The sequence below is a fragment of the Lemur catta genome, chromosome 3 (assembly GCF_020740605.2).
Source record: "Lemur catta isolate mLemCat1 chromosome 3, mLemCat1.pri, whole genome shotgun sequence".
Lineage (NCBI taxonomy): Eukaryota > Metazoa > Chordata > Mammalia > Primates > Lemuridae > Lemur > Lemur catta.
In genome coordinates, this window is record NC_059130.1 from 89,605,042 (window position 1) to 89,631,565 (window position 26,524).

General features: G+C 33.7%; 1 protein-coding gene across 1 annotated transcript in view; it reads left to right on the top strand.

Annotated features, from left to right (window-relative positions):
- AGBL4 (AGBL carboxypeptidase 4) overlaps positions 1-26,524 on the top strand; it is a 1,191,358-nt gene that overhangs the window by 196,730 nt on the left and 968,104 nt on the right. The window contains 1 exon segment of the mRNA XM_045546549.1: positions 19,058-19,182. Within this exon segment, the coding sequence (XP_045402505.1) occupies positions 19,058-19,182 (125 nt within the window).

Here is a 26,524-nt window from a genome sequence, read left to right on the forward strand (position 1 = left end):
GCCCTGAAGTCTTTGATGAACAGACATAGCTGGTTGAAGGGGTTCTAAACTATGGAAATAGCTTGAGCAAATGTGAGAAGATATGTTTGTGACAGTAGTAAATAAAACTGTATAAAGAAATAGAATAGCTAATGATAGAAGATAAAGTTACACACGTATCTAGAGGCCAAATTGTAGAAGCTTTTTGTGGCAGGCAGAGTTTTCATTTTATTCTTTAGGTGGTAGAAAAACTATCAAAGGCTCAATGGAAATTGGACCATAAGAAAATAGGGTGCTTGTTAAGGTTAGAGATGAGAGGCATGAAAATCATTTAGGTATTTGTTGTGTTTACCTAAAGAGAAAAACAGAGGAAAAATTAATATATTGAGTTTATTTGAGCCGGGGTTGAGGACTTCAGCCTGGGAAACACTAGGAGGTGCTCTGAGAGTTTTTAAGAAAAAAGGATGAGTCAGGAGATGGGGCAATTATAAAAGTTGTTTTTGAGAAATTCTCATTGGTTTACAGAAATAATGTTGATTAGTGATTGGCTATATATTGTTGAACTACAGGGTATGAGTTATGGTGTCCAGCATATGGCATTGTTACATTAATTTATAAGGTACTGGTTGTGACAATCTAGATTCCATGTAGCTGGTGGCTTCAAAATGATTACTTAGCTCAAGACAGGGAATGAGATGTGACTGCTGCCACATTTCATTTCCTCTGTGGGCCTGATAATTTATAGGGTTTCCCATTCTTCAGATACAGATAAAAAGTTTCTTTCTTAGTTGTTACAGACTGAGTGAGAAAATATTTATTGGAAAGGGAGAGAAGGTGATGTGAGAATCTTTTTAGAGTTAGAATAGAGAGTAATCTTGTGATAGGGCCAAGGTCACAAAGGTAATCAATGATAGGATCTGGAGCTATAACTAGGTCTTCTGACTGCCATTCCAATCAATAGTACTTTCAGCGTAAAAATATGTGCCAGAAAATATTTTTAATCTTTGAGGAATGACTTTGAAAATGTCACCCAACCTTCAAATCCCTATTTTTATTCATCATTGTATGCTAATATATAAAGCATTAAGTATTCATCATGTATTTAATGTTTAATTGCTGGTTTATGGCTCTTAATATATTTCAAGGAAATCACTTTATTAGTTTGCTTGGAGAAGCAATTCTTATAGATCGAGATGAAAATATGCACTCAACTCCAGGAGTCTGACTACAACTCTCTCCATTTCTTAATGCCATGGAAGTCCAGGGCTATTCCAAGTTTTATGTGGCCTGAAGTATATATAATTTCAGAGGGTCCTATTTATGAAAAATTGTATAAAATTATGAATGTAAAATTATCTCTTCGTAATAAGAAAGGAGGATTGCAATAAATTACTGGCACCTTCGGGATTCAGGTACCAGTCTCTTTAGGCTGTTTATCAGAAATGCTTCAAAGAAGTGCAGCCTTGCTTTTCCTTCCTACTCATAACTCTCTGCAAGGTTCAGCCTTCACAGGGGCCAATGTAACTGAGGAACCTTAAAGCTTAAATTTCGCTTGCTTCTGTGCAGGCGAGGGGAAACTTCTTGATATTCTTTCTTATGATATATTGAGATAACAGGGAAGGGAAAGGAAGGAAAGGGAAGTCTATTGTTCTTTTTGATGGGTCTGGTTTTTTATGAAGAAAGAGGGAAAGCCCCTTCCAAGGCCTGTTGATCTCCAAGGGCCTTTAATTCAAAATACTCTTTATACCAAGGAGTCAGATTTTGGGGTGAAATTTCCTGAGCTCCTTCACTTCGTAGTGAATCTATCTCTGGTTGGAAGGAACCTTTGTTTATCTAATCCAAATCTGCCAAATCATGTCCAAACTTTTCTTCAAGTTCTATCTTGATAATGAACTCACATCTCAGATAGTATCATTGTTCTTTGATGAAAAGAAATTTCGGTATTACTATTTTTTGTAAATGTTACTGGTTTGCCCCTTCTTTTCCATTAAAGTCAATCAAGTATTCAAATAAAAGTATCAAGTGGGAAGAAGAATTTATTCCTTTACAAACACATGTGGATTCTCTGTAATCCACTCCTTCCTTTCACTGCTTCTTGTGAGTCTTTACAATTCTTGCTTGATGCATTGCAATATAGTCCGATGTATTGCTTTTATCTTAAGCTTTCTCCAAGCCTCTCATTTTACATTTATACTGCCACTACAGAAATCTTTTAAAAATAAAATTCAAAATGCCACTCTTTTGCTTAAATTCCTCCAATGATTCCCCACTTTCTTACCCTGGTCTACTTCTTCAGCCTCATGTCCTGGCACCCCTTGCATCACTGGCCTCTGGCCATACTGGCAATTCCCTGGCCTGGCTTGTTTCATTACTCTGTGTCTTGTCACATGATGATCTTTCTTCCTCCTCCTAATTGATGTCTAGAAGACTCCTACTCAATCATAACGTGTCACTTCTGTTAACCCTTTGTAAGCCTTGCAGCCCCAAGGATGTTAGGCTTATTATGTCTATGTGTTCATAACATTTTTTACATATTTTGACTATGATTCTTACCCTATTTAATTATAAATACTAATTTGTTAGTTTCCGTCAATTGATTAATAGCTTCTTTTATGCCTCTTCACTTCTATGCACCAGGAACTAATCTCATTGCTCTGGATGTATCGTCTCATTTAATCCTTACAACAACTCTGAGTTTACAACTGGAAACACTGGAGATGCATGTGTCTAGTCCAAGGCCACACAGATAATAAGAGATGTGATGTGAACCCAGGCAGTCTGATTCCAGAGTATATACTTTTAATCACTATTGTGTACTAACAAATTGGAATTTCTAGTGAATAGCAGATTGCCTGCTACATAGCAAATGCTCAGTGAACATTTGGAGAGTGAACCAAGGCATGCAAGATTTTTTTTGTTTTTTTTTACTTCTTTCAGTAGCTAAAATGTATTATGAGTTGAGTATTCCTTATTGGAAATAAGGACCAGAGGCATTTCAAATTTCAGATTTTTTTGAATTTTGGAATATTTGCATTATACTTACTGTTGAGCATCCCAAATTCAAATTCTGAAATCTAAAATAATCCAATGAGCAATGAGCATTTCCTTTGAGTGCATGTCTATACTCAAAAAGTTTCAGATTTGGGAGAATTTAGAATTTTGGATTTTTGGATTTGGGGTGCTCAACCTGTATTTGGAGATACTTATTGCCGGGGTCAGTATTCCGTTTGTTTTTATTCTTAGAGAATGTGTATTTTTGAGGACGTTCGTGCAATAACATGCATTTTTCAAGTTTTATCTGACTTTCAGCATTTTTGGGAGGAAGGGCTAGTTACAATTCTGTATTGCTGGTTATTATTTAAACATATAGACAACAGTACAACGGTGATGGAAGGTGACTAAATTGATTTCTATCCCTTTGCCTTTTTGGTCTTTTGATCAAGCAAGTGGCACAGTTTTAAAAGCATGTCTTTTATTGTTTGTCAAGATCACAAACATGTTCTGAGGAAAAAGCAGATTTATCCAGGAGAAAGAGATTAACTCCTTTGGGAAGCAGGCGCTGTTTGGTAAAATGCCTTATCCAGGGGTTCTAAATGATTTCCAGAAATAAATAATTTGTCTCACATAGGTGAGTACTTTGTTTTCTGAGAGGATCTTCCCCACTCAACAAGTCCAATCAGTGTAGTTACTTTTATGTAGAAGGTGAGATTTTGGAAATGCATAGACTACACAGGATCGTAAATTATATAATCTTTGCTAATTTTCTAGCATAATAAGGTTCTTATTTTCTTTATTTCCAAGGGCATTTTATCTTTATTTCATATTCCAGTGATAGTTACTTTTATGATTTGAGTTTCCTTCTTTCAAGGAATCATATAACTGAAAAAGGCTGCAGAGGGCCACTTGCAAGAACCCCCTGACCCAATTCACCTATCCCAGTGAACATTTTAATTAAGATTATTGGTTACATGTTGCTCCTTCTCTACTTCCTAGATAATTTATTTTTCAGATTACAATCTCTTGTGTAAGATATCGGAGGAAAAATCAATTAATAAAACAGACCCTTTTAGGAAGCAGAAAGAATATATACTTTGTATATAGTTTTTCTTTTCTGAAATCAGGCACTTACATATTTCTTTTTAAAGAGAAGATTTTTTTTGGTGAGACCTTCTTTGTATTATTGAATAAAGAAGAAAATACAGCCAAAATAAAGAGAAAAATACATACCTCATTATTCTTAAAAATAAAGTGAACTGTACCATATAAGTTTAATATAAAAGAAAATACGCTAACATTTAAAAGGCAAGAACTTTTACATATGCTATTTAAGTTTACAGAATTATCATTGTAATATTCAGTGGACAAACAAAAATTAATTAATTAATTTTACAATCAAAGCTCTATTATTGGAAATTCTTATGGCTTCTCACTTTGACCAGTTTATGTTTCTTATTGTAGATTTAACAGCAACTCACTTTTGCGCAGCATCTTATGGTTTCCTCGGGGCATCCCTCCATCATAGCACTTGATGTTTTAGATTGAAATGACCTACTTGTGTGACTATTGCTCCAGCTTGAACATAGGCTCCATGAAGGCAGGAACTGACTTATTCATGTTTGTATTCCCAGTGTCTAGCACAAGGTTTAGCATGAAATAGACCTTCAATATGTTACCTCACTGACCCTTTAATTTATATTACTTAACAACTTTGAGAGTTAGATTTTATTTACATGTTTATTCAGTAGATATTTATGGAATACCCAGTTTGTCCAGACACTATTGCAAATGCTGAGAATATAACAGTAAATATAACAGAAGAATATTTTTTTCCTTAAAGAGCTTACATTCTTACTAGCAAGGATAGAAATAAACAATAGTCATAGTAAATAAGTAATTTTTATAGTATGGTTGAATGTGGTGAGTGCTATGGGAAAACGAGAGCAGATGAGTGGAATAAGGAATGTGGGAAAAGAGTATTTGACTAAATAAAATATGGTTATCAGGCTGGCCTTATTGAGGAAGTGAGATTTAAGCAATAATTTGAAGGAGGTCAAGTAGAATGATAATAGTAGGAGATGAAATGAGTCAGATAAAAAAGGATATTATAGAATTTTGTAAAAACTCTGAGGTTTACTCTGAATAAAATTCTGAACCTCTGGAGGGTTTTGGGCCATGGTATGACATGATTTAACTTATATTTTGAAAGAATTACTTTGACTTTAGTGTTGAGAATAGAATATAAGTGGTAAAACAGGAAATCAGTTAGGAGTAGTCCAGGTGGGAGAAGATAGTGGCTGAATCAAAGTGTTATCATTGTAGGCAATTAGAAATGATTGGATTCTACACATATTTAAAGACCCCTTGATGGATAAGTTACTCAGTATGAAATTTAGAGAAAAATCAAGGTGGATTCCAACACTTTTGGTGTTAAGCACTGACTAGGTAATTTATATATATGATCTCATTTAATCTTTATTATAGCACTATAAGATATTTTTATCCCCCTTTTACAGATTAGAAAACTGGGACTCAGAGCAGTTAGGAGATTTGTCAAAATCTGCAAAATTAATAAGTGGCAAAGTAGGTTTCAAATCCATTTTTGTCTAACCTTGAGCATTATGCTCTTTCTAATATATAAGAGCAGAATAGGTGGTCTCTCATAAAATTTGTAACCATAGCTTTATGCCACAGTTTTGGGCTTTCAGTTTTCACATGTTGTTTGACTCAGTGCCATCCTTCCAGGATTGAAATTTAATATAAAAAGTAGTTTCAAACTGGAAAAATTCCTGGAGTGCCTGGCAGAAACAAATGTAAAACTCGTAAAAGGTCATGCCTTTGATAATGACAGCACAGGGATTCTTACAGCTAAAGCCCCAATGTAGGTGAGCTTAAAAATCCAAAATTATAAAACACACAAGGAAACAATTTACTGTATATGGAAGTTAGCATACTAAATAAACACAAGAATTAAACCCCTAGAACTTCTAAAGAGGTTAAAAGCATATGTTTTAATGAGTAAAGACACAAAGAACGACTTAAAAAATCAAGAAAAAGTATCATTAAAAAAGGATCAGGCATGTTTATGAAAGGACCAAATAGAATTTCTGAACACAAAGTATATCGTCATTGAAATGAAAAATCCTGAAGTTGGGGTAAATAACTGATTAAATCCAACTGCAGAGAGGTTAATGAAGTGGAAGACAACTGGGGGAATTACTGAGGAGGCAGTACACAGATAAAACACACAAGAGAAATTTAGTGACATTAAAATGAGAAAAACAGGAATCTCAGAAGGAGAGAATAGAGAGAATTAGAGGCAATATGCAAGGTGATAATTTATGAAAGATATGAATCCTCAGATTCATTTCATTTATTAATTCCTGAAAAAGATAAGTAAAAGTATATCCTTTGAATCACCCCCCACATTATATAGTAGTGAACCTGAAGAATACTATAGATAATGAGAAAAATCTTAAAAACAGAAAGAAAGAATACCTTAAGAGGAGTGATAATTCTAGGGTTCTTGATTTTTGTGGGGAGCAAGATAGAGATATTATTTAAATTTATACTTTGTTATATCAAGTATTAATCTTTAAAAATTTCAAGGATAGTAACTACTAGAACATAAATAGAATGAAAACTTCGAAATTGGTAGAGGAGAAAAAGAGAAATAAAACCTGATGATGGGATAGAAAGTAGGAGAAGCAGCATAACAAAAGTAGGATAATTAGGAAAAAACCAAGATGTTTGAAACTGTCTCAGTAATCGCAATAAATGTAATGGACTGAATTTCCCAGTTAAAATGCAAAGATATCAGATTGGATTAAAATATCCAGCTATAGTATTATGATTAAAGTCAAGCACTCAAGCTGGAGTACCTGGGTTTATAGCCAGGCTCTGTGAATTATTTACTTAGCTTTATGACCTTAAGTAGAAATTAAATTACTTAATCTCTCAGTATCTCTGTTTCCACACAGTAAAATGATATTGGTAATATAGCCAAACTCCTAGAGTTGGTATGATGTTTAAATGAGTTAATATAATTTGGCAATTAGAGTAGTATTTGGCACATGGTAAATACCATGTAATTAGTAGTGGTCAATATCCATTGAAAAGTAAAGCGAGGCACAGTGGCTGAGGTGGGAGGATCAGTTGAGCCCAGGAGTTTGAGACCAGCCTGGGCAACAGAGAGAGACCCTGTCTCTTTAAAAAAAAGTAAGTGAGGAAACTTTTCTAAACAGAAATTTTACATTGTTTCTTTTTGTACATGAACTCATATTTTCCCTTTTACCTTCTCCACAGAATTATTCTAATGCAGTATATATTTTTACTTGAAAGTGTCTTGTACTTCTTCACAAGAAAATATGTTTAATATGTCATACTGAAAAGACTTATTTCCTATAACTTAAAAGCTACTGATTCAAAAGTTCTTTTGGAATAATTTATTACAGCAATTATTAGTATATAATTGATCAAATCAGGTAGACATATTACTATTTTTGATACTTAAAAATTAAAATAAAATAATCAGAAATGTAACTCTTAATGAAATGGATAGAGCTCTTCATGCTTTAGTGTTGCTAAATTAGACAAGGTGTTAAAATCAGACAAGGTGCATTGGAAATTAATAGTAAAAAAACTCCTATAAGTGTGGAGTTTACAAATTGGTGATTGTTAAGCGTAGTCTTTTTCATAAAATCAATAGTGTATTCCCAATGAATTATCTAAATTAAATAAAAACATGATAGGAATGAATAAAAGAACAGAGAAATAGATGACAATGAATAGGAGGCTTATACTCAATAAATTTATACTATCTTTTGCCAAATTTAAAAAATGTGTAGTTGATCCTAAGAGTCTGAAGAAATCAAGAACATACAAAACATTAACTTACCTCCAAATTGCATTACTTTTAATTAAAGATGTAACATTGATCTGCTAGAAGCAAATATATATTATTTCTGAACATATATACTACTACTAATAGTTAATGTTATTGAATGTTTATTCTGTGCTTAGAGCACTGTTCTAAGTACTTTGAAGGTGCCATCATTAACCCTATTTGAAAGGTGAAAAAACTAAAGCACAAAGAGATTAAGAAACTTGCCCAAGTTAACACAAGTAGTAAATGGTAGATTTGAAATTTAATACAAGCAGTCTGACCCAGAGCCCATATTCTCTTTTAAAATTTTACATATTTAAGGTATACAATTTGCTGTTTATATATATATATATGTGTGTGTGTGTATATATATATATATATATATATACACACATATATACATGGTGAAATGGTTATTACAGTCAAGCAAATTAACCTGTCATGTCACAGTTACCTTTTTTTGGTGGTAAGAGCTACTAAAATCTATTCTCTTAACAAATTTCCTGTGTACAATACAATATTATTAACTATAGTCTTCATGTTATATATCATATCTCTAGCCTTATTTATCCTATTATATATAATTGCAACTTTGTACCATTTTGACCTACATTTCTATATTCCTTATTCCCCCACCCACAACCTTAGTAACCACATGCCTTAGTCTGTTTTTGTATTTCTGTAAAGGAATACCTGAGACTGGGCAATTTTAAATAAATGAAGTTTATTTGGCTTCATAGTTCTGCCGACTATACAAAAACCATGCTGCCAGCATCTGCTTCTATTAAGGGCTTCTGGGAGCTTCCAATCAAGGTGGAAGTTGTGAAGGGGGAGCAGACATGTCACATGGAGAGGGAGCAAGAGAGAGAGAGACGGGATCTCCACACTCTTTTAAACAACCAGCTCTTGCATGAACTAAAAAAGCAGGAACTCACTCATTACTGCAAGGAGGGCACAAAGCCATTTATGAGGGATCCCATCACCCAAACGGTGTCCACTAGGCCCCATATCCAACATTTGGGATTAAATTTCAATGTGAGATTTAGAAAGGCCAAATATCAAAAGTATATCACCATCATTCTATTCTCTGTTTCCATGTCTTCAATATTTTATTTTTTTTCAGATTCCATATGCAAAATCATGTGGTATTTTTCTTTTTTGTGTCTGGCTTATTTTACTTAGCATAACCTCAGTGTCTGTTGATAGATGAATGGATAAGGAAATTGTGGTATATTTACAATGGAATATTATTCAGCCTTAAAAAAGGATATCTTACCTTTGGGACAACATAGATGAACCAGAGTTCATATTCTTAATCACCATAATATATTGCCTTTAAATTGTTTCATATTATTATCAATTTTTTCATTTTCAATTTAATGCCTACTTGGTTTTGCATTATATGACCTACCCATAATTTACTATTTGACAGGTATTCTTCTAGCTATTTATATGAATTAAGTCACTTAATCTTACAATAACGCTGTGAAAGAAGTACTATATCTTCCCATTATTATGAGTAAATTGAGGCAGAGAAAAATGAAATAATTTTTCCAAAGAAACACAGTTATTAAACGATAGAGCCAGAATTAAAAGCCATGCAATCTAGTTTTGCTGTCCCTGTTCTTAACCATTTTTCTGTGTGTAAAACTTGTTTCAAAATATGCATGAAAAAAAGAAACATTGAATTTAAGATAGCTGTTTTTTTTTCTGGGATATTCCAAGGGAAAATAAGATAGTGGAGAGGTATATGTATTTTTTAAAAAACATATGGAAGTAGTCTATAATTGATGAACATTAAATTGAATGTATTTAAAGTATAAAATTTGATCCATTTTGACATGTGTATATAGTAGTGAGACTGTCACCACAATCAAGATAGCAAACATATCCATCACCTGCAAAGTTTCTCAAGCCATTTTGTGATATGTCCCTCTCTCAACTCAGACAAGCACTGATCATAGATTTCTATGAATAAGTATGAATTTTCATTTTCTGGAATGAATAGAATTATTAATTATGTACTCCTTTTTAAATTTTAAAATGTTAAGGAGGTACAAATGTTTTTGTTACATGGATACTTTGTATAATGCTTACATAAGGGCTTTTACTGTGCCCATCACCAGAATAGTATTCAGTGGACCTGACAGGTTTTTAACCCTCACCCATTTCCACCCTACCCTTCTTGGTTTCCCATGTCCTTTATATCTTTTTGTGTCCGTATGTGCCTGTCATTTAGGTCCCAATCATTAGAGAGTGCATGTGGTGTTTGTTTTTCCATTCCTGAGATATTTCAGTTAGGATAATGATCTCCAGTTCCATCCAAGTTTCTGGAAAAGACATTATTTCATTCCTTTTTACAGCTGAGTAGTACTCCATATATCATATTTTCTTTATCCACTGATCAGTTGATGGGCACAGTTGAGTACAGGTGTCTTTTTGATAAAATGACTTCTTTTCCTTTGGGTAGATACACAGCAGTGGGATTGCGGGATCTACATTGATTTCTTTGAGAAATCTCCATATGGTTTTCTCTAAAATTTGTACTAATATGCAGTCCCACCAACAGTGTATACGCATTCCTTTATCTCTGCATCCACATCAGCAACCATTGGTTTTTGACTTTCTGATAATGGACATTCTGATAGGGATAAGGTGGTATCTCATTATAGTTTTAATTTGCATTTCCCTTATGATAGTGGTCTTGAGCATTTTTTAATATGTTTGTTGCCATTTGTCTATCTTCTTTTGGAAAACTTCTGTTCATATGTTTGGCCCACTTTTTGATGGGGTTGTTTTTTTCTTGCTGATTTGTTTGATTTCTTTGTAGATACTGGATATTAGTGCTTTGTTGGAGGTATAGTTTGTGAATATTTTCTCCCATTTTGTAGGCTATTTATTCTATTAATTATTTCCTTTGCTGTGCAGAAGATTTTTAATTTAATTAAGCCCCGTTTATTTATTTTTGTTGTTGCTGCATTTGTCTTTGGGATCTTAGTCATAAATTCTTTGCCAATGCCAATATCTAGAAGAATTTTCCTACATTTTCTTCTAGAATTTTTATGGTTTCATGCCCTGAATTGAAGCCTTTTACCCATCTTGAATTAATTTTTGTATATAACAAGAGGTAGGGGTCCTGTTACATTCTTCTGCTTGTGGCTCTCCAGTTTTCCCAGCACAATTTATTGAATAGGTCTTCCTTTCACCAGTGTATGTTGTCTGTTTTGTTGAAGATCACTTGTTCATCTATACATGGTTTTATGTCTGGATTCTCTATTCCGTTCCATTGGTCTATGTCTCTCCTTTTTTACCAACACCATGCTGTTTTGGTTAGTATAGTCTTGTAGTATAATTTGAAGTCAGGTAATATGATGCTTCCAGATTTGTTCTTTTTGCTTAAGATTGCTTTGGGTATTCAGGCTCTTTTTTGGTTCCAAATGAAGCTTTGGGTTATTTTTTCTAGTTCTGTGAAATATAATGTTGATATATGGATGGCGATTGCATTGAATCTGTAAATCACTTTGGGTAGTATGGACATTTTAATGATGTGATTCTGCCAATCCATAGAAAGGGATGTTTTTCCATTTGTTATTGTCCTCTGAGATTTCTTTCATTGGTATTTTTTAGTTGTCCTTGTAGAGATATTTCACCTCTTTGGTTAAGTACATTCTTGGGTATTTCATTTTCTTGGTAGCTATTGTAAATAGTATTGAGTCCTTGATTTGACTCTCAGCTTGACTATTATTAGTATATAGAAAGGCTACGGATTTGTGTACATTGATTTTGTAGCTTGAGACTCTGCTGAATTTATTTATAAATTCTAGGAGGTTTTGGTGGAGTTCTTAGGGTTTTCGAGGTACGAGGTCCTATCATCAGCAAATAAGTATAGTTTGATCTCCTCTTTCCTAATTTGGATGCCCTTAATTTAATTCTCTTGCCTGATTGCTCTGGCTGTGACTTCTAATATTATATTGAATACACAATGCTGACAGTGATTAACCTTATCTTATTCCAGTTTTTAGGGAGAATGCTTTAAACTTTTCACCATTCAGTAGGATTTTGGCTGTGTGTTTGTCATATATTGCTTTTGTAATTTTGAGGTATATTTCTTCTATGCCTAGTTTCATGATAACATGAAAGAGTGCTGGATTTTATCAAATGCTTTTTCTGCATCTGTTGAGATGATCATATGGTCTTTGTTTCATTTCTGTTAATGGGGTGAATCAGTTTTATTGATTTGCATATGATGAACCATCCTTGCATTCCTGCAATGAAGTCCAGTTGATCATGGTAAATTATCTTTTTGATGTGTTGTTGAATTCAGTTTGCTAGTATTTTGTTGAGAATTTTTGTATCTATATTCATACATGAATTGGTCTATAGTTTTCTTTTTTGTTGTATCCTTTCCAGGCTCTGGTATCAAGGTGATACTGGCTTCATAGAATGAGTTCGGGAGAATTCCCTCCTTCTTGAGATTATGTGTTAATTTCTATAGGATAGGTACAAATTCTTCTTTGGATGTCTGTTAGAATTCAGCTGTGAATACATTGGGTCTGGGGTTTTTTGTTGCTGGAAGAATTTTTTATTACTGCTTCAATCTCAATGTTCATTATTGCTCTGTTCAGTATTTCTATTTCTTCCTGATTCAGGGTTGGGAGGTTGTGTGTTTCCAGGAATTTATCCTTTTCCTCTAGGTTTCCTAGTTTGTTTGCATAGAAGTTTTCATAATACTCACAAATGCTATTTTGTACTTTTGTGATATAAGTTGTAATGTCTCCCTTTTCATGTCTAATTGAGTTTTTACTCTTCTATTTCTTGTTAAGCTAGTTAGTGGTCTATCAATTTTATTTATCTTTTGAAAGAACTAACTTTTTGTTTCATTGATGTTTGTTGGTTTCCATTTCATTTTGTTCTACTCTGAACTTTGTTATTTCTTTTTCTCTGCTGGCATTGAGTTTGGTTTGTTCTTTTTCTAGTTCCTTGAAATATGGCATTAGGTTGTTAATCTGTGATCTTTCTGTCTTTTTGATGTAGGCATTTAAGGCTATAAACTTTCCCCTTAGGACTGCTTTTGATGTTTGAAAGCTTGTGTCCCCATTGTCATTCAGTTCAAGGAATCTTTTGATTTCCACCTTAATTTCATTCATTGATCAAAGGATCGCTCAGGAGCAAGTTTTTAAATTTCCATGACTTTGTGTAGATTTCAGAATGTCTCTTGGAATTGATTCCTAGTTTTATTCCACTTGGTCTGCGAAGATACATGGTATGATTTCAGTTTTCCTGAATTTGTTGAGACTTGTTTTGTGGCATAAGATATGATCAATCTTGGAAAATGTCACATGTGCTGATGCAAAGAATGTATATTCAGTAGTTTTTGGTTAGAATATTCTGTAAATGTCTGTTAGGTCCATTTGCTCTAGAGTCTCATTTAAGTCCAGTGTTTATTTAGTCATTTTCTGCTTCTATGATCTGTTCAGTTTTGTGAGGGGAGTGTTGAAGTCCCTGGTAATTAAGATGCCACTGATTATTTCTTTGCTTAGATGTAGTAGAATTTGCTTTATGAATCTGGGAGCCTCTTTGTTAAGTGTATATATATTTAGGTTTGTTATGTCTTTTTGTTGAGTTGCTCCCTTTACAATTATATAATGACAATCTTTGTCATTTTTACCATTGTTGATTTAAAGTCTATTTTATCTGATATGAAAATGGCTGCAATTGCTCACTTTTGGATTCCATTTGCATGAAATATTTTTTCCATCCCTTTACCTTGAGTCTGTGTGAGTCCTTGTGATTTAGATGTCTTTCTTGGAGACAGCATATAGTTGCATTTTGTTCTTTCATCCATTCAACCTGTCTATGTCTTTTAATGGGGACATTCAGTCTGTTCACATTGAATTTTAGGTATTTTTTTTTAAGATGGAGTCTCACTCTGTTGCCCCAGCTAGAGTGCACTGGCATCATCATAGCTCACTGCAACCTCAAATTCCTGGGCTCAAGTGATCCCCCTGACTCAGCCTTCCAGGTAGCTGGGACTATAGGCATGCACTACCATGCCTGGATATTTTTTATATTTTTAGTAGAGATGGGGTCTCAGTCTTGCTCAAGCTGGTCTCGAACCTTTGAGCTCAAGTGATCCTCCTGCCTGAGTCTTCCAAAGTGTTAGGATTATGGGCATGAGCCACCATTCCTGGCCAGATTGTTAGTATTGGTATGTGGGATGCTGTTCTGTTCATCTTGTTGGATACTTTATTGTTTTGTTTTACCCCTTGTGCTATTGTTTTATAAAAGCTGTGAGCTTTACCTTTTGGATATTTTTACACTGGTTGATATCTATCATGATGTTCCATGTATGATGTACTTTTGAGCATTTCCTGTTGGGCAGGAATTTCCTTAGTGTTTGCTTGATCTGAAAAAGTCTTTATTTTTCCATCCTTTATGAATCTTAGTTTTTCAGGATCCAGAATTCTTGGCTGGCAGTTTTTCTGTTTAAGAAGTCCAAAAATGTTGTCCCAATCCCTTGTGGTTGGTAAGGTCTCAGCTGAAAAGTCTGCTGGAAGCCTGATAGGTTTTCCTTTTTAGGTTAGTTTTTGCTTTCATTTTCTAACTTGTAGAATTTTCTCCTTTATTTTGACTTTGGCCTGGTTGATGACTATTTGTCTTGGAGATGTCCTGTTTGCTATGAATCTTCTTGGTGCTCAATGACCATCTTATAGCAGGATATCTGAATCTGTGGTGATGCCAGGGAAGTTCTCCCCAATAATTCCCTCAAGTAGGTTTCCTATGCTTTTTTCTTTTTCTTCTTCTCCTCAGGAAGACCTATACTTCTTATATTGGCCTGCTTTGCATAGACCCATGCTACTCTGAGTGATTTTTCATTCTTCTTTATTTTTTTTTTTTTTTGCATCTTTGAGTGACTGGGTTAGTTTGAAAGCCTTGTCTTCAAGCTCTGAGATGCTTTATTCTCTGTGGTCTACTCTAGCCTGTTATCGATGCCTTTTGCTGTATTTTGAAATTCCCTGAATTACTCTTTCATTTCTTTAAGTTCTGTCATATTCCTTTGTTATATTGTCTATTTCTTTAGTGGGTTTTTTTTTTTCATTTATGAAACTTCTTTTTTTGGTTTCTTTGTGTTGATTTTCAACTTTCTCTTCAATCACATTCATCTTATTTTCCATCCATATTCTGAACTCTGACATTTTGACAATTTCCTTTAGGTTGGCGTCTATTGCTGGATACCAATTATGAAACTTTGGGAGTGTGAAAACAACTTGTTTTCTCATGTTTCCATAGTTCTTATTCTGTTTCCTTCTCATCTGATATCTGTTCTCTGAGCACAGGACAGATAAGCTTTCAGTATACCTGTTGTCCTCTGCTGGGAACTCTCCTATTTTGAACCAAGAAATAGAGGTGGCTCACTTTTGTCCTACCCTGGAGGATTGACCTGGCATGAGTTGTGCGGATGCCCTGTGAATGTTTAATACTCCGGCTCTCCTGCATCTCCCAGCTCACCATTTTTCTGTGTTTGTCACTTGCTGTCCCCATGTTTCAGAGTGAGTGAATGCCCCACTTAGTTCTGCCGGCAGCAGCCATGGTCATCCCAAGCCAGGTTGAGAGCTATTAAAGCTTTTCATCCTTTTAAAAAAAATCTTTTTGTGTTCTTAAATATAAAGTACTTATAAGCAATATATAGTTTTAACCATCATAATAATTTTTTTATCTTTTATTTTAAAATTATATTACTGCATATATTCAAGGTGTACATCATAATGTTTTTTTATATACTAATACATAGTGAAATGGTTACCGAAGTTAAACAAATTAACATATTCATTATCTCATATAAGTTGTACCTTTTTTGTATGTGTGTGTGGTAAAGGCACCTAAAATCCACTTTCTTATCACATTTCCAGTATAGTATACAATATTATTAACTATAATGCTCATACTGTACACAATTTCTAGATTTATTCATTATGCATAACTGCAACTTTGTACTCTTTGACCTACATCTCTCCATTTTCTCTCCTGTCATCCTCCCTTGGTAACCACCATTCTATTCTATATTTCTATATATTTGAGTTTTTAAAAAGATTCCACATATATAAATGAGATCATACAATATTTTGCTCTTTGTGTTTGGCTTGTTTTACTTAGCATAAAGTGCTCCAGATTCATCCATTTTGTCTTCATTTTAATCCTTTTATATTTCATGCATTTAGTAATATACTGGGGTATAAAATCTACATCTTATGCTTTGTTTTGTACTTGCCTTACATATTTTACATTCTTATTTGTTTGTTTTTTTCCTTGTGTTTCATTTAATGGAAGAAAACAAGATGATACAAAGAGATCGTTAACTTATTTTTAAGTAGTTGTTTCCAGAAGGCCATAAATTATCATTCACTTGAGATGTGTCAGATCATATGAGGGAAGTGTTATTTACGTATGCATAGATACAGAGAATACTTTTCATAGAATGGTAGGAAGTTCAACCGAATTGTTACCAAAAATCAAAGACCAGATGCTTATTATTCTTTGAGAGTGTAAGTTTAGTGAGCACAAAGACAGTATGTGTTTGATTTATTATCTGGCCTGTTTAACGCATAGCATCCTACTTTTTGAATGAATAACTGATTAAATGACTGAATAAACAAATTGGCTGTAGCTATGGTAGATTTCCAAGAACAACACAATGGAGTCAGAAGTCCTCATTTTAAGGTTTCATCCTGCTGCTTTAAAACATGAACTTAGCAAGCACTAAACATTTCTCGGTTTCAGTTTATTCATTGTTAGGTCAGAGTGAGTATTTAATAATATGAGGAGTGTCAAATCATTTTGAAATTCTAAATTTCTAGACACATATGATGCGTTATTATTAGTAATTTTAAGATATATTACTTATCAAAACCCATTTATACTGTTCCAGTATTAAAAACAAAATAAAAATCTTCTTTCCTTTGAGTGCTGAAGTGCACATGGATATTTAACTTTTAGATCATGAACTTTTAGAGGGAAAACACAGTGCCTTTTCTGGTTTTTATTAAGAATAGTAATTTTATAGAATATTATAACTTATAATGTGATTCTAATTTATATTATCTGTCTCTTTATTATTCCTACCCACTCTGTTAGGTAGAAAGCCATATTGTCTAGTGGTTACAGCTTTGTTGCTTGAATTCAAATCTCAAATGTGACTTTTATTTGCTTGTTTGTGGTATAACTTTGGATAAGTTATTTATTTCTCCATGTCTTGATTTTCTCAGGTACAAAATGGGGATAACAATGGTACCTACATGACAGAGGTTGTTGTGAGGATTAAATAAGTTAGTACATTTAGCATTTAGGACACTCTGTGGCATGTACAAATGCTCAGAAAATTTTAATCATCTATTAAAAATTAATGTACACAGTAATAATACATTAATTTAAATTAATGTTCATATTAACATAGAAATAATTGTTCATATTTCTAATAATACGATCCTTGTGTTATAATTACAAAAACAGAGGTTGGAAGCCGTTATGTGTATTGTCCAAGGTTGCTCAGAAAGTGATAGAACGAAAACTCACCTAGATATTCTGCATTCAAGTTCAATGCTATTGTATAATAAATATTTGGCTTTTTATAACATAAGGCTTTAAAGTAAACATTTTTGTATGACAGTAATTGAAAGAACCAATTTAATTGAGGAATCTCCTTGGGAATTCTGAATACAATTGAAACTCAAAAAATTAAGATGAAAGTGTTTGGTCTTAATTAGTTCATGTTTATACTTTCATATCAGTGCAAGTTTTTAAATATGTGTATATTAACTGGAGGTAACTATTCTGGTTCTAGAAGGAGGATTAAATCTGGCTTCTCAGGACAAATTTTAATGACAGCAGATAAAAATAACCTAAAGTTAATTGTTATGGTTTGGAGTGGGGGATGGTGTGGGGGGGGTGTCTTGTTATCTTGGATCACTCACTGCCTGATCAATCCTGGAATCAGGCAGCCAAATAATATTATAGCTGAAAGAACCTTAAAGGTTATATAACTCAGCATTCTCATTTTGTAGATGGTACCCTGAGAGGGTAAATAACGTACCCATTGTCACAGAGTCAGTTGAACTAAAATCAAGGTCTGCCAATTCCTAGGCTAGTACTCCATCGGTTATAGGACATTTGGTGCTCAGAAAAACAGGTGACATGCCAATAGAACTAGCAAAAGAAGTAACTTAAAACTTTTGTACATATAAGGTTAAAGTTTAATTCTGAGTGTTCTTTTGGAGGCAGACACACTGCAATTCATTTTGAAGCAGGATATTGCTGTGCTCTTCAAGAGCAATATGTTACCAACTTCTCAATCAATTGCTTTGTTGCTGTCTGTAGTCATCTTGACTCTTCTTTGGCTGTTGATTATCTGGTTTGGGAATTCAGCAGATTCTGCTTTTATTTTTACCCTATTCCGCTGTTAACATTTTGGGTAATTCACTGCTCATTAGAATATCAGTCAGAGAGAGGAGTCAAAGAACGGAGGTCACACGTAAGTTTATTCATTTTTTTAGGTAACTATTTTTAGATAACTATTAGTTCTGTTTCTTCAATTTCCAGAAAATGGAAGTAGAGAAAATGGAAATTAAGGTTCATGGATGTTAATTTGCCATCGTTATTCTTATATAGCAACTACTTCTAATTTTTGTTTAAAACCTTACTCTACATGTTCTTTAACATATTCCGATAGAAGTTTAAAATATAACAAGAATAGTACAAACCGTATAGCCTTGTTGTGAGAGTTAAACAAGGTTCAATATATTAGAGATATTTATAGTTCATAAACAAGAAAGTTTAATCTAAAATACATAAGATATTATCATCTTCATTTTTCTTACTAGGAAACCGGAATTTGTGATTCTTCTCTGGGTTTATTGGGGCTTACCACAGGCTCCATATAGCATCCCACTCTGTCAAAGACACTTGTAGCACAAAAGGATCTGGGTCATAAGGGCCAGGCAGAGCAGCTTGCACCACAGCCTGCACTACCTGAAACTCTTCCTTATGCTGGGCTGTATTCACAGTTGGCAGCCATGTGGATTGAACCTACAAGTACTGAGTGTTGACGTATGTGGCTATAAGAGCTTGTAATATTTAGATGTATGTACCATTGAGTTGAATGAACTTCTACTAAAGCACACTTCTCTTAATTTTTATCACCAGGTAATCTTGGCCGGGTGGACCAGGTCTCTGAATTTGAGTATGATCTATTCATTAGGCCGGATACCTGTAATCCACGCTTCCGAGTTTGGTTCAACTTTACTGTTGAAAATGTGAAAGAATCACAGGTGAGGGAAATAGTGGATGTCTTCAGAGTGGTTTTGGTAAGAAGAATATGCTTTTGTTTTCTTTTAAACATATCAAAATAATGACTGTATTTGGAACATATTCTTGTATATCTACAACAATAATATAGTTTGTTTCAAGATATAGAGAAATAGGTTCAGTATGGTGACTTTTGTTGTCTGATGGTTATTAAATAATACAAATATTTATCTGAGAATAAAGTAAGTGTTCTTTACTGATTGAAGTATTAGCATGGCTTCCTTGAAGGACCGGGATACTTCAAGGAAACAATGGAAGTGACTTGTTTGTATGTTTATGTAGGGTACTGTTCTCTATTATCTCTTCTCTATAAAGACCTGTGAGAAATACTTTTGTTTTCCTGTACAACAGGATATGTATATCTTTAGAACAATATGATTCTTGTAACTGTTCCTATTTTCCCTTTGCTTTGGCAGCTGGGAAACTCAGACCCAAGTTTATAGCCCTCTCCAGTGATTCTGGAAAAATTTTTGTTTGTGTTTCTGTGTACTAACTCTTCTTTTACAGCTCGAGTATCCCTTATCCAAAATGCTGGGACCAGAAGTGCAATTTTGGAAGTTTTTAGATTTTGGAATATTTACACATAAATAATGAGATATCTTGTGGATGGGACCCAAGTATAAACATGAAATTAATTTATATTTCATATACTCCTCATACACATAACCTGAGGTAATTTTATACAATATTTTTAATAGTTTTATACATGAAAAAATTATTTTCCACATGTGGCATCATGTCATCACTTAAAAAGTCTTATATTTTGGAGCACTTTGGATTTTTGATTTTTAGATTAGGGGTGCTCACTTGCATTTATAATGTATTAATCTGCTTTTAAACATGATTTCTTCAGCTACATTTTCTAACAGTGCACAGTGGGTTTTGTTTGTTTGTTTTAATTTTTTTTATTTCAGGAAATTATGGGGGTACAAACATTTTGGTTACATGTTATGACTTTGCCACATCCCAACTGTGATTTGAGATGTGCCATTTTGTTTTTTGAGACAGGATCTTGCTCTGTTGCCTGGCCTAGAGTGCAGTGGTGTCACCATAGCTCACTGCAACCTCAAACTCCTTGACTTAAGCAATCCTCCTGCCTCAGCCTCTAGAGCAGCTGGGACTACAGGCATGTGCCACCATGCCGAGTTGATTTTTTTATTTTTTGTAGAGATGGGTCTTGCTGTTGCCCAGGCTGGTCTCGAATTCCTGGCCTTAAGTGATCCTCCTGCCTTGGCCTCCCAAAGTGCCAAGATTACAGGCATGAGCCACTGTGCCCGGCCAAGTGAGCCACTGTGCCCGGCCAAGTGCACGTTTTCATAATCTTTTCAAATCCTATTTTTTATGACAGAGTATTGATGAAAATAGAGCTAAATACATATGTTTTGAATAAACATTAATAAAAATCTAATACTAATAAATCAGTAGTTATTCTATTATATTGAGACAACTGACCATGGAAGATTGCACAAACTTTGCACACATAGTGATGTTAGAATTCTTTTAAGTAGATAAAAGCACAGCCCTGTAACCCAACATCTACCTTCTTCCTTCATGTTGTCTTTTTCTAGTATATTTGGGCGAAGGTAGGGAGTTTGTTTAATTTTTCCTTCTGAGTCAATCTGTCTTGCTTTCACGTGGTTGCTTGCTTCTCTCCATTTATCTGAGCTGCAACTTGAGTCATGTGTTATACAGTGGTCAGTGCCTGGAATTTACGCAATGGTTAGTGTCTTCTATACAATGCTATTCGTGGCATGCTGGCTTCAGCAAAAGGGGGATGCAGAAACAGCCACTTCGCTTTACAATGCCGTTGATGCAGGACTGGGTGTATGTAATTTTACTCTAGTTTCGGGGCTAATTGGAAGAAATCAAATATAGGTGAGAGCTCTAAACATTGTTTGCTAAATATGACTTATCTCAGAATTTTAGGACATTGAGTGAAAAATAAAGAGTGAAACTCCACACGCAGAGCCCCTTAAGGATAAAATTCAGTTCCTAGCTTTGCTTCTTGGACTTATTTACTCTCTAGTGAGAGAGTTCCTTTTTCAGTTTTAAACAGTAGTAATAGTCTTATTCCTTCTCTCTCTTGGCTAAAGGAAAACCCTCATTTTACCTACAGGGGTTCACCTGACCCTAGGATTGTCCTTCTTGTTTGATCAAGATGATCAATAAACCTCAAAGTGTAGTTTCCAAAATCAATGTTACTAAATCTAGAGAGTAAAACTCACAGCAGGAGGCCACATGTCCTAAACTGAGTCTCTTGGCACTCCATATTTGGGCCCCCTACAAAGATCTCTCTGCTATTATCAGGTAAACATATACCCTCTCATTCTTCTATTTTTTGTTACTGTCTCATGTTAGTAACTTTTGGTTGTCACATACACATACCTCTGAAAAACAAATAATAATTCTGAAGCAGTACAGGTAATTCATATGAAGGCAAGGAAACATTTTCTTAAAAGCATGATAATCTGCCATGATTTTTAAATTCATAAATGGGATTATTCTTTTCCTCTTTTTTCACAGCCTATGCACATTCTTCAGTTTGCCTACTGGATCCAGGAACTCACTACTTCCTCTAAGGCTGATTAATTTTCAAACAATATGATCATCTATCCTCATTACATTCTTTGCTAAATAGAGACTTAGCAGAAGCTCTGAAATTGTACTGTTTCTTTAACTTTGCATCACATAAAATTCTTGATCTAATTTTTTGTTAACTTTAGTCTCTATAAAGATTAACTTTATACAGTTTATATAGGTTAGGAGGAAGGGCGGAGGGCAACGTGACTAGAGAGTTAGAGAAAACGTGTTCCTTCAGTTATACTACATGAAATAGTCTTTAGACAAGTTTTTCACATTTCAAAGTGCTCTTCTAGTTTGCTTACAGGGATGTTCTTGTCTCTGCCAGAGTGTTATAACTTTCATATTACATATTTAAGCTATATAGCCTCTTTTGTAATCGTTTAATTAAATGAACAAGTAACATGAATGTGTTCCAAGGTGTTATTCTAACAAGGAGTTTGTTTTGTTTTATGAATGCCTATTTTTTAAAGTGGAAGGCATCAATATTTGCTCTCTCTGGGTTCTGTCTTCATATCCAGTGCTATCCCATCCTCATTACAATTAGAAAACATGAACATGTTTATCTGGTTTCCTGGAGCCTGATGCTTTTATCAGCCTGTTTCTGTGGGCCATTGCCTCATCAACTGTAATCACATTATATAGTTATGGAAATCTGTCTCAAGAAGGCATAAATATCTGCTGGAAGGATACAAGATGTTATCTCTAGTTCACAGGATATTTGTTTTCATGGTTGTCTACATGAAAGAGAATAGTTTTACTATTAAGTTTGACTTGTGAGGTCTGTTTTTATAACATCTCTTCCTATAATCTTTTTCCATCTCTCCAATTTCCATTAAAATGAGACCTGCATGAATGTAATCTAGTCAAGAATTTTATTTAGGTCTTGGTAGTAGCAGGCAAAAAAGAATATTAGTCATCACAGGCTGACTCCATTAAATGAATGTTAAAAATTGTAGCATCAAATATACTGTATAAACAGGTCTAGCTTTTGAGTTATTTTCCTTGATGTTTCTAGGAAGCTATAAAAGCTTAGAGTACATGGTGCTGTATTCCAGGACTAATATATTAACCCCTAAAGGTAGTTGCTAAATAGCGCGTTAGCAAGAGTCGGTAAAAACTAAATGTCCTGATACCTTTGTGGAAAAGTAATTTTCTTTCTGAAAAACTAATATTAAATATTCTTATGTGGAAATTTATTATTAATGTAGATGAAAGCACTTGTGTGATGTGAAAGCAATCTTCCTTATGATAAATACTCATGATAAAACTTCAACCAATAAAATAAAATAAAATAAAATAAAATAAAATGATATATCTGAACTATTTAAACTCTATTTTTTTAAATATTCTTTTTATCTCTGTGAATTTATCTTTCCCAATTTTGATTATAAAAGTAGGCAATGCTCAAAGTAGTAAATTTGGAATACATAGGTAATTAATTGAAGCAAAGAAAAACACACACACAAAACCATAATCTTACTTGTTAGAAGCAAATATTAATTTTGGCATATTTATTTCTAGGCTTATTTATTTTCTGTTGTGGATAATCATTAAATTTGTACTATATATGAATTTTTGTGTCTTTCTTCTAAAGAACCTAAACATTATCACAGGCAATTTTCTGTCATTAAAATCTTGATAATCATGGATGTACTTACTTTTAGACCATTGCATTATTCTTCTCGGGCATAAAGATTATTTCCCATTATATGTTGTTATAAATAACACTCTAGTGAACATCTTTATGCAGGAAATGTCACCCAAATTTCATTTTGCTTCCTTAGGATAAATTCCTACGAGGGAACTGATGGACAAAGGATATAAACATTTTAAAGACTCTGTATACTTATTTCTAAATTACTGCTGCCATAAACTTGATACTACTTTGCTGTCTTATCAGCAGTGAATGAGATGCCTTTCCTTGAATTTCTTTCTTTGACTTGTTTTATGAACTCAGATGTTCACACACCTGTCATAAATTGTTCCTTTTTCCTCACTTACTTTGAAGCTTCACACAGATAAATGGGGTATGATGCAATGTCTTATGAGGGAATTAATTGCATTCCAACAGTAACATGAGACAACAAAATAGAGACATTTATTATTTTGACTCTTTTTCTCAATTCATCAATCCTGTTTTGTCTGGGTATGCCAGCAGATTGTCCTCTGAAGTAAGTAATGAAAGAATTAAAAAAAGAAGTATTATTTTACAACAAAATATTTGTTGGATTTGCTATTAATATAAGCAGTAATGTGACTTAAACATAAACATACACACATACACATACTTTTATATAGATGTGTTTAAATTTGACTTTAAAATTCCAAGAAAGTTTTCTTCTTCTTTAGTCTCCTTCCAGGAGAATTCAGGCTTATTGAAATTTCATTCCTGGCCATGGCCAAAATCAATAGTCCACAGACACAGCATATCACAGTGGAAAAAGCACAGATAATGGATTCAAACAGACTTGGGTTTATATCCTGACTCTAATACTTATAAGCCATTTTACCCATGATCAATTAAATTAATCTCTTGGTACCTTAGTTTTCTCATCTGTAAAATAAAGATAAGAATACTACTTCACAAGGGTGTTGTGAATATCAAACAAGACAATGTATGTAAAGAGATTACCATGGTGTTTCGTAGATAGTAGGGCTCAGTACTTGATAGCTACTGCTTTTATTAAAACACCACAACAGCACTCACTACTAGTATTAATAGTAATAGTACTAATAACAGCAAGAATGAAAACTACCACCAAAACAAATTACTACTAAAAAACTACTGCTGTTTTCCATTCTGCTCTTACTCCTTCTCCTCCTCCTTTTTCTCCTGCTTGTCTTTTCCATCTCTTCCTTCTTATCCTTTCAAAACCTGTTATTACTAATTATCATCATCATCATCAAGGAAAACGTAGTGGTTAAGAAATATGTACTCATTATTAAACATATTTATGTTCCAGGGCTACTTTTGCCACTTAACTATCTCTGTAACTTTGTAAAAGTTATTGATTTTTTATGCATTTAAATTATTAATTTCTATATGTATTCATTGGGGTTAATAGTACCTAATAGTGTTGATGTAAGAATTACATGTGATAATGCATATAAAACACTAAATTTAATACCTGGTACATAAGAAGCATTCAATAAATGTTAACTATTAATATTTCTATACTTCTAATACTATGTCTAGGACACTATAAATGTTCTCATTTTCTGTCATTCTATTTATTATAATATTGGCTAAAATTTACTGAACACTTTTATGTTATAGGTACTATTCTAAGCCTTTTATATGAATTGGTTCATTTAATCTTTAAAGCAATCATTTGAGGTAAATATTATTGTTACCCCTTCACCCCCATTTTACAGATGAAGAAACTTAAAAGAACTGAGGCACAGAAAGGATGAATAACTTGTTCATGATCACACAATTAGCAAGTAGTACAGACAAGATTTGTACCTAGGTAGTCATTGTAGAAATGTTTACAGTAGTAAATTTGGAAAATGTAGATAAGTATTGGGAGCAGAGAGAAAAAAAAACCTCAAACCTATAATCCTACTACCTAGAAGGAATTACTGTGAACCTTTTTAACATTATCTTTTTAAATTTAGTGTGAATACCTCAGTGATATTGTGTGTTTGGTTCCATACCATTGCAGTAAAGCGAATATCACACAAAAGTGAGTCACATGGATTTCTTGTTTCCCAGTGCATGCAAAAGTTATGCTCACTATACTATAAAGTGTAGAATAGCATTATATTTAAAAATATAAATGTGCATACCTTAATTAAGAAATACTTTGTTGCTACCAATGGTAACAATCATCTGAGCCTTCAGTGAGTCTTAATCTTTTGGCTTTTGGAGGGTCTGGCCTTGATGTTGATGGCTGCTGACTGATCAGGATGGTGGTTGCTGAAGGCTTGCGTAGCTGTGACAATTTCTTAAAATAAGACAAGAGTGCCACATTGATTTATTCTTCCTTTCATGAAGGATTTCTCTATAGCATGTGATGTTGTTTGATGGCCTTTTACCTAGAGTAGAACTTTTTTCAAAATTGGAGTCAATCCTCACTAATTCTAGATCTCTTGCTATTTCTACCACATCTGCAGTTACTTCCTTCACTGAAGTCTTGAATCCCAGAAAGTCATCTATGAAGGTTAGAATCAACTTCTTTGAAACTTCTTTTAATGTTAATATTTTGACTTCCTCTGATAAGTCATAAATATTGTTAATGGCATAGAGATTAGTGAATTCTTTCTAGAAGATTTTCCATTTACTTTGCCCAGATACATCAAAGGAATCACAATCTATCACAGCTGTGGCCTTACAAAATGTATTTTTTAAATAATAAGACTTAAAAGTTGAAATTACCCCTTGATCCATGGGCTGCAAAATGGATGTTGTCTTAGCAGGCGTGAAAACATTAATCTCCTCATACGTCTCCATCAGAGCTCCTGGGTGATTGTCCTAGGGGCATTGTCAGCAAGCCGTATATACTTTGAAAGGAATCTTTTTCTTAGAGCAGTATGTCTCAACAGTGGGCTTAAAATATTCAGCATACTATCCTGTGTACAGATGTGCTATCATTCAACCCTTGTTGTTCCATTTCTAGAGCCCATGCAGAGTAGATTTATCATAATTCTTAAGGGCCATAGGATTTTTGGAATGGTAAATGAGCATTGGCTTTAGTTTGATGTCACTATTTTCATTAGCCC